General features: G+C 44.1%; 1 protein-coding gene across 1 annotated transcript; it reads left to right on the top strand.

Annotated features, from left to right (window-relative positions):
• The first annotated feature begins 5,043 nt into the window (after positions 1-5,043).
• LOC135903089 (hemoglobin subunit alpha-D-like) lies at positions 5,044-8,596 on the top strand. Its single transcript, XM_065433472.1, has 2 exons — positions 5,044-5,527; positions 8,081-8,596. Exons 1-2 carry the CDS (start codon positions 5,072-5,074, stop codon positions 8,222-8,224), a joined length of 600 nt encoding a protein of 199 aa, XP_065289544.1. The 5' UTR covers positions 5,044-5,071; the 3' UTR covers positions 8,225-8,596.
• Positions 8,597-10,139: the final 1,543 nt, after the last annotated feature.

Below are 10,139 nucleotides of genomic sequence, written 5' to 3'. Positions count from 1 at the left end.
ATATATACCGCGTGATATTGCTTGGGTGATATAGCTTGGGTTATATTGCTCCTTATAAAACTTATAACATTCGCAAAACAAATGCACTCACCATTCTAAGATCCATGCTTCTTTGTATCCGAGTTCATCCCACATCGAAGACGGTGGCCACGGGCGCCGACTTTTTTTCTAATTGTTGTTTCACCTATATTAGTTCTAACACTCACAAAAATTCGTGGCCACATTGCTGCGTACTTCAAGATGTAGGCTTCTCAGTAGGAATGACGACCGGAAGCCAGCATTTTTCACGAGAGGAGTGCGCTGGCAAGAACGGACCAGACGGCAAGCACTCAGGCGGTGTTGCACCCAGTCGGCGTGCTAGCGATGCATAGAAGGAAAGAGTGAAAGGAAAGGGTGAACGAAGAATACGGCGTAAACGCCACTTTCCCCCGTTGGACCTAGCCCGACCGCATTTTGGGGTGACAGAGACGGAGGGCGACAAGGAGGACAATAGTGACCCCGCCGCTTTCCCCCATGCTTCCGAGAGCACCCAATTCGACACAGCAGCTTATGGCTGTCTGAACGCTTGACTCATAGCATTGACCAGGCTCACCTGGGTGCGTGAGGTAGAGGCAAAGGGGGGCTGAAGGACGGAAAGCTAGGCCGAAAAAAGAAATCCGGAATGCGCCGTGCCTACTAAAGGCAAAGACAAGAGGTTGTTGACACGCAAATGCCAAAACATCCAATTAATTTTTTTTGTCTGTCAGGGGCATTCATACAAGGAACTTACTACACATGCACGAACAAACAAATATATTATAATAGGAGCATGATGATTATGTCGCCGCAACATGCCATACATGCTAAACAAACAAACAATAGTTTCACTAATACATATGCGCTCCATCTCGATGCAATATAAAATGGTTCCATCAGCTCTGAGGCACTGTAATTCTCGATTCTCCTCAGAATCCTGACCCACTAAAGCCGACGAGCGTACATGCAAAATATACAATGCGCAGGCAAATTCTCAATACCGTTGCTTCTTATGGAAAGCTCAGTTCTTATTCACGATCAAAAAGCAGCGGCTAAACTTATGTGACTTCCCCTGCTTGCTATGTGGTACACTGGCTTTTCTCTTTAGGGGAGGCATTTCGGTAAATTAGAAGTGCAATAATGGCGGTGTACCATTCATGGAGTTGACATGGGAGAACATATTTCTGGTTCCTGCGCAGTGTACCTGTGATCACTGCGTTAGTTTTCAAAACACGTTGTTCAATCTCAGCAAGTCGTAGAGCACTAAAAGCCGACAAGGCGAAAATTGGCTTATTACGGGCCAATGTCCTCCAAAGAAAGCCAACTAGTAACCCGTATTGGCAAATCCATATGAAAGTCGGTCCAATAATTCCCGCCTTCTTGAACGGCAGTGCCAATATTGTTTACTGGTTGTGTAAACTGGGCCAACATTGGATCTCTATCAGAATGGCACAGCCAATATTGTTTACTGACTGTGTAATGTGGTTCAGCGTTGGATCTCTATCAGAATGGCACAGCCAATATTGGCGCCACGCTGTTAACCTTAGGCCATCATTGGGCCAGGAATCAGAATGGCACTGCCAATATTGGAACCACGCTGTTAATCTTAGGCCGTCATTGGGCCAAGAAGTGCCAATATGTTTCCAACATTGGCCCAGCCTGACGTGCCGCCTGGGTTACTTAGGAATGCTGGTTAGCATATTGCTGTTGGCTAGAGGGGTTGTGTATATTATTATATATTAGCAAAATTGTGGTATTAGTATTCTTATTAACTGCACATGTGCACATATCTTTGCAATATCAACAGGAAATCATTCCTCAAGTTGACGAAGTGAAGTACCTCGGTGTCATTTACGATGGCAAACTAACCTGGCGTAGTCAGATAGAACATATTAAAACAAAAGCAGAACGAGCCGTAGCTATGCTCCGCCGGCTCCGCCACCGTCGCTCTGGACTACGCAGGGATAACTTACTGATGATCCATAAAATGTATGTTTGGCTCATATTAGAATTCGGTTGCGTAATATTTTCAAAATTAAACCTCTCATACTTTTAGAAAGAGAAGCTCTACAGTCATGCCTTGGGCTACCTAGATTTGTTGCCAATGCTGTTTTATATCAGGAAGCTCATACACCCACCCTTGATGGCAGATTCTGCATACTTACGGTTTAGACATTTTGAAAAGGTATGACTGTTTAAAAAAGACGTACCCAATATTCTTATATCACTGAACTTTCTGACTTTTTTTCATGCACCGTGGTCGAGATTCCACAGTCCTCAGATAATATTCGTACAAGCACAGTTACAAAAATTCGATGTGTCCATACGAAACGTTTACCATTCAAATGATGCCTTAACATACCTCGAAATTGAGTTCGAGGACATATTTCCAAATCATGCTAAACTATTACCAAGGAGATATTTAATTAATATATTACACGGCCACCTACACCAGCTAACCACTGTCAATCTAATATCTACTGACGCTTCTGTGTGCAATGAGAAGGCAGCAGTGGGGATCTTCTCTGAATCTCTTCAGTGACCTTACTCCCTTCGGCTTCCAAACTTCAGACCTATATTTCAGGCAGAATTATTAGCGATTATATAAACATTACGCAAACTCCCCCCAAAAGACCCATTAGCTGTTATTGTGACCGACTCCTTATCTTTATGCACAGCATTAACTGCATCTTTAAATTCAGCAATTCAAAGAACATTTTGTTCGATGGTACCTCCGTACTTACGAAAAGTATGTTTGCTTTGGGTGTCGGGACATCATCAGTTGCACTTGAATGAAATGGCTCATTCACTCGCACGTGCATCCCTGAACGGCCCTATCATATCTGTTTTGCCGACATCGGCTGATGTCACGGCTGCTAGGAACAGAAATTTCGCTATATCTCGAACCTCTGCCTTATCCATACTAACACCTTCTGAATTCGACCATCTAGGCTTCCCATGGAATATCAATTGGTGTTCTTGAAGGCAGTTGGAAGTTTCTTCTACAAAACTGAGGTGCTGTATACCTCCTATAAATTTTCACTTATACAGGTCTGCTCTCGCTATGTCCCCTCTAGGTTCTTTTTGCAGTGCACCTGAAACTATCAAACAATATTTTCGATCGTGCCGCCGCTTTCAAAGGCAAAGAAAACTATTAGAATACTCATTTACCAAACTTGGCCTATCGCTTTCTTTTGGGGTCTTTTGGTTCGACTTCACTGGAATATATCCACAGGGATGCCTTTCTTGTAGTTTACGATTTTGTTAGAGAAACAAAAAGAGTACCTTGCAGAATTTCTAAAATTATCCACAGTTGCTAATATTTCATTTTTTTACGTTAAGCTTTTCTGTCAAAATTCTTAACAATATTTTCATTACACTTCTAAATTACAGTTCTACCCTCCCACGCTCCACCATTCAAATCTGTTTCTCTCTACTTCTAACCATACGGAAAACCGGCTGCATCTTGACCAATCCCCCATAGTGGGTGCATGCTACTGCTGAGGACACAAGACAAGACAAGAAGCCTGAACTGCGCCCTTGTTCCAATCGTCTCACCGCTCTTGTCTCCAGTGAACCGCGACAATATGTAATGCTTATGACTGACTACATACATATATACTGGCGACACCACTGTGTGCGATAGCCAGTGACGTTTACCAAATTTCACAGTCGTAACTAAGGAAATACAGTGCTCGTTGGCTAGCTTACATATTAGCCTGAGCGATAATAAGTTTTCTGTTCTTGTTTTGCCCTTTAAAGACTCAGTACGCACATGGTTCAATTATCAGCTCCACGATGCCCCATGACGCAGATTAATTATTTTCTTTTTATTGATACAGTCACAAACACCAAATTCAATTTATGCGAACATTAGCTAAGTCGCTACAGATTCGCGATGTGCACCTAACAATACCTACTGTATCTCGAAGAAAACTTCGTTCAATAGCATTTTCGCAGTCCACGCAAAACAAATTCCTTACAGCACTTTAAACGGATTAATACAGCACCGTGTAAACACATGATCAACAACCATCCTATTTGCGACAGACGCATCGCAATGCGAGGAAAGGTCTGACTATAGTATATCTTGTCCTTTTTCTACTGATTTATGTTCTTTAGGTTGCCTGATTTTGTGAGTATTGATTTGACTGAGTTTAAGGCAGTAATTTTATTTCTACGTAAATAAAGCAACTCAACCACAAAAAGATTCTAGTTTTACAGAATCAGTATCCCATTCCTTTTCTAGTGATTCCTCTAATAGAACTCTTCTACTTGGTAGTTCCTGCCTATGAGCAACGTGTTCATTTGCTTTTGGTACCAGCTTTCAAAGATTTCATTCTAAAGGAAAAAAAATCAATTCACTAGCAAAGACTTCGCTTTCAGCCCACTGCTTCTTCTACTACTGATAGAATTACGGCTAGATATTGTATACATTCAATCGTAAACGTCTTATCAGGCTCAGTATTGACTGCTTCTCCAGATAATGAGCACCCTAAACTTCTTAGGTGTAGTGAAATCTATAGAACAAAGATGTTTGCGTTTTCCGTCTTAAAACCAGACTACCACATTCTGGTGCTGACCTTCTACCTACACCACTCAGCTTTTATTTCTTGCCCACTGCGGCCTTTTTGTAGTAAGGAAGAAACAATTTATCATTTCCCCCTGCCTCGCGGCCGGTTTACTGCGGCAAGAAAGAAAATCTTGAAACTACATCTCCGAAGACTTGGGCTGAAATTAACAAATCCTGCTACTGTTTCCTTTGGGACATTCACTCTGCGACTTAACCAGAGGGATGTTTGCTCCAATGTACAAGGCAATATATTATTATTCATTATTGGGGGTAACATTGGCTCTATTTTAGGAATTCACCAACTGGAGCCCATAGTGAATGGAAATTCTGATTTTTTTATAACGTTAAAAAAATCCGCGATTTCTTGGCCAATCTCACATAGTAGTTAGGAGCAGCATGCTCGATAGGTAGCAACAGCAGGAAAGCAAGAAGCGAAAGAAGAAGACGTAGAAGAAGTAGAAGAAGAACAATCGCTCGGAGACAATGGGCCACGCTTTCGCTAAAGACACGGTAAACCCGCGCACAGGCCTGGCGTCGAAAGAGACCCGGTTGCTCAAGCAGACCTGGCGATACTTCTGCGACCACAACCGCAACTTCGGCGCGCTCATCTTGCACGCGTTCTTCCAGAAGCAGCCCGACACCTTGCACCTGTTCCGGAACTTTCGCGGTAAGCCCATCCAGAACCTGCCAGAAGACATGTTGTTCAGGACGCACGCCTGCACCTTCGGCTACCAGCTGACTTCCATAGTAGATAACAGCGATGACGCCGATCTGCTGGAGGCGCTCATCCGCAAGAATGCCGAGGTTCACAAGAAACACTTGGGTGTCACGCCGATGCACTTCCGCATCATGGGCAAAACCGTGGTGGACGTTCTGCAGGCCAAGAACGGCAAGCTGATGACGCCTGGCACTGTCTTGGCGTGGGAAAAGCTGTTCAATGTAAGTGCATGTGTGAAATTATAGTTGTCCACTCTCTCTTCATTGTATATTTTGCTGTTTAGCTCTCATCTAGTAAGGGTCTTCACAATTTCAACAATCCTACGCGGATCTACACAGAAGCTACGTATGCCTCTGTGCAACTGTGCCTAATTTAATAAGCTTTTTTATCGAAAAAGCAGGCCTCCCCAGATATTGCGCCTTCACGAGGCCCTGTTAGGAAGTCGTTCGTGGAAAAAAATTGTACTTGAAATGAGTAAACTTTAAACCTACCGCTCTGCTCTGCCAAAGTGCATTGTTTCGTGACCCCAGAAATATGTTTCGGAGTTTTACACTGTGGGATAGGTTAATGAAGAACATACTGTATTTGCTAATTACATATTTTCGCCCTCAGTTACTGGTGCAACCTTCCTGTAAATGAGATCTGTGCCAGAAGAAATTGCAGTAAGAACGCGATGTCTCAAATATGTCCCAATTTGCTTTGTGAAATGTCACCGCAGTAGCAAATGTTAGCGCTATGGTAATTTATTCGTGTCGTAAATATCAGCGTCCCTTAGCAGCATATACAAGCGGTTCGCGCATGCGTATAGCAGCGGTTGCTTCAGCACTCTCGGCCATTGTTGCTAAGTGTGAAATCAGTGGTTCTGACATCCACTTTTGTTAGGGTGTATATACAAGTCGTTTCTATCTCAGCATTGAAAGACACGTAAGCGAAACAAATCTTTCGTTTTATTTTTTCAATCATTGTGAACGTTTCGCTTGAGCATCGGGTTTCGGCAGCCCGAATTGTTTTGTGTTCTGGTGATCCGAGGCGACGTTCCTTGCTGACTTTTTATCAGCTATTCCTTTAGCTGACTGAGTGGGCAGGTCTGTGGAACTGCTCAATTCTCAAAAATTGTTCATTCCGACCAAAGACCCTGTTCTGTCCTCAGCACATGCTTTCAAGACAATGTAATATCTTAGCACAGCAAAACACGTATACGCACAGTAAGTACTTCTGAAGTTAACGTTACAGCGCGAACACTTAAGACAAACCACAAAAAGAAGGACACGACATACACTGGCGCTGTGCGAGTCGGGACACAACAACGGCGCCAGTGTGTGTCATGTCTTTATTTTTGTGGTTCGTCTTAGGTGTTTGCGCTGTAACGTTAAGTTCACAATTATGTACCAACTAGGCACAAATGAAGTTTTACTGGCGCAGTAAGTAACATGTGCACAGGCATAACTTGCTCGTCGAACGCAAAAAGACCGCGCCGCCGCCGGTGCCAGAGCATGCGAACGCACAGTGGAAAACAAAGCTAACGACGTACTTCTGAAACCACGCCGAAATAAAAAGAAGCATGTTGTTGCCAACGCAGCAACATGCTCCCAGTGTCACGTTTGATGCTGGATTCCAATGGCGAATTCTGAGCAGCCGACCAACTACACGAGCGAGCGCTGCTTTCTGCCATAGAGCGGCGCCGCCAAATTCCCGATCGGAGCACAAGCCAAGACTCCAGAGCATAACGGGGCGCCAGAAGGGCTACACTGAATTCAGAGTTAGGGGAGATGTACCCTAGGTGGGGTCATCTGCTTTCTTGGTTCGCCGAACTTGTCAGAATTAAGATATCTGAGTATGAGCTGTAACCATCGGGCCGTAAAAACAGTGCCACATACTGCGACGCGTTTTCCATGGCGCCTTCAATTAACAAGAACGCCACGCCTACAGCAGCGTCGCCAAGAGAGTAGGCAGTGAAAAACACAATGAGTGCGTGTCAAGGCTTTCCTTTACGCACAACTCTGGCTCGCTCCGCCAGTTTTAGCGGATTACTTTCGACTGGTGCACATATTGAGCGTACATTGAAATCTGCTGTCGATTCCCACTTTCTCGAAAAAGAGAAGAAATTGTAGGGGCGACTCCGCCATTGGACTTCGTCAGCAACCGCTGAGCACAATGAGCCATTTCTCTACTGTAAATAATTTGAAATGAATCATAGAAAATAGAGCGAAAAGTATTTTTTTTTTTCCGTTGTGTCTTCGCGGTTCCAGTGACCAGCTTAGGGCGCAATGTCACCATAGTTGATTAGAACGTTTACTTTCAGACGGCTACGCATGAACTAGCAATAATATAGGGGTGCGTTATAGTCATTTCGGAAAGGCTACTTTCTGTAGGTCTACATAAGTCTCACACAGGAGAGATCTTAGCTTCAAAGTAGAATTTCCAGCCGGCCTCACGAACCTGTCCGCTCACTCATATAATCTTAGAATTTGCGTCGTCTGGGACCACCGTTCTATTGCCATCGATCGCCGATTCCAATAACGTGGAGGCTGCCCTGTACAATGCTCAATTTTAAGCTTTTTCTGTACGTGTTGTATATTCATTAGATCAGTCGTCGTTTTATTACATCCGGGCTTTGACAGGATTGTAAATAAGTATTTAAATAAATAAATAAATGAATAAGCAACAAGCAAGAGTTTTAAGCTTGTGGCTCTTGCTCTGAAAATCAGAGGCGTAATATTGGCAGTTCTATTTCTCCGCTTTGGTTTGGTAAAATGTACATTTCCTGCTTGCAGTTTATCGCCACCATTACGACCACCGTTCTTGACCCTTCAAAGGCGGATTCCAACCCCAGCACGCCTTCAAAGAAACTCAGGATGCAAAGATCAGTGTCACGCACCACAGTATCTTCTGTGAAAAGATCCAAATCGAAAGCCTAAATCGGACAGAGTACGAGCACTGCCACCGCACCCTATCAACGCAAGTCACATTTACCTCCCGCAGCAGCGGTTGTGCCGTACAGCCTGCCTTCGGAAGCCTGCGCATCCATCAAGAGGCCAAACATATCACGTACGAGGCAAGGCGTCCAGCAGTTCAAGAGCTCGGTCAAAAAACAGCCCAAGGTAGTCAGGGAACAACCCCTCAGTGACAGTTAGGTAAACTGACAACCGACAATTTTCTCAATATCGAATGTGTGTGAACTATACTAATACCATGAAGTGCATTTAAATACCTTGATTTGCTTTGCACGTTTATGCTTTGATTGTATTGCCTGGTGGGGATAATAAAATGTTCCGAGTAAGGGCATGCAATGAGTTCTGCAAATTCAGCTGTTTTACAAGATAACTTTTTTTTTGCGTGGCAGCTTTGCGCTAGTATGTGTTTGTAGAAGCACTTGAGTAAATAAAAGGAAATAAAATTAGTGGATGTGACACCGTAAAAGTAAAGAAGCAATCACAGCTAGGTTTTGTGGTGATATTGTGGTCTTAAGTATCTGAGTAAATCTTGATACGGGAGAAGAGGCTCATCGCCCTAACAAAAACTTGGGATGAAAAGGAATTCTATTTAATGAAGGAAAAGTGAGACATCTGACCAACCTTATCTATTGCTTCAAAGAAAAGCCATACGGGTTTCTCAAAAGGAAAGCCTCGCAGTTGATGAAAAATTCGTCCTGGTCCGGTACTCGAACCCGGGACCGCCGCCTTTCCGGCGCAGCCGCTCTTCCATCTGAGAAAACCAGGTGACTAGCAGATAGCAGGCGAAGTCGAAGCAAAGACAAGGGTTCGACGTAATAGTTCTACGTAAACCCGCAAGGTGAAGGGAAGTAATTAATGAAGTTAAAATGAGACGTCAGCTCAGATGGTAGAGCGGCTGTCCCGGAAAGGCGGTGGTCACGGGTCCGAGTCCCAGACCAGGGCGAATTTTTCTTCAGCTGCGAGGCCTTTATTTCGAGGAACCCGCATGGGTTTATTTCGTAGCAATTGCTGCGATTGGGTGGATGTCTCATTTTCTCTTCGTTAATTACTTCCCTACACCTTGCCGGTTTCCGCAGAACTATTGCGTCAGAAGAAATTCTGTTTGTGAAACTTTGAGATGTTCATGTCGAATTTATTTTTCACTGACTGCACAGTTTTAAAATCTCTAATAAAGACAATAATTCATCACAACGTTGGTTGTTGGCCGCGGTTTATTATTTGAAAGGTAACTGCGAGCTAGCCCCTTGCCAGTGACATAGAGTGGCCTCCCAAAATGATCATCGTTCTTAAGCGCCATAAAATGACGTTCGCCTAATTTATGAAAACTAGCACCTGTTGTGAGAAGCGTCTCGTGATCTTGAGTCACTGTTACGTCTTAGCTCCCCTCTTCATGCAAGCCTCAAAATGAATTGGACATCCTCATTGTGATGAAGCACGTAGGTAATGCAATAAAAAGTTTCGGTGAGAACCATCTAACGATCAATATCGACTGTAATCCAATTAGCACTGAAGCCACTTAGCGAACAGAGAAGCGCCATGTTCAAGAATACTTAAGGCGCAAACTAGGTGAGGGCATAGAACCTCTAGGACATGACCGGCTCCAACGACCAAGTTATTCTTAAGTAGAAATTCCTTTCTTTAAGTCCATTTTTTTGTGGACATTTAGCGCGCATTTTCGGCTCGTACAATTTCCACTGGAAAACTCAGTGCCCTTCCACTCCTCGAAGAAGGATGACCAGCGAAGCTGTTCATGTGGGCCCCTTAATGGTGAACTGCACCTCCGTCGCGGGTCGGCCCGGCATTTCACTACCTTCGGGATCGGCCCACGTATGGGGAGTGCTTAACGCCTGCTTCACGCCCGTCGTGGGTCGGTGTGGTA

This window comes from Dermacentor albipictus, chromosome 1 (genome assembly GCF_038994185.2).
Source record: "Dermacentor albipictus isolate Rhodes 1998 colony chromosome 1, USDA_Dalb.pri_finalv2, whole genome shotgun sequence".
NCBI lineage: Eukaryota > Metazoa > Arthropoda > Arachnida > Ixodida > Ixodidae > Dermacentor > Dermacentor albipictus.
The sequence above is the reverse complement of the archived record's forward strand: the minus strand, read 5'-3'. Positions and strand labels throughout refer to the sequence as shown.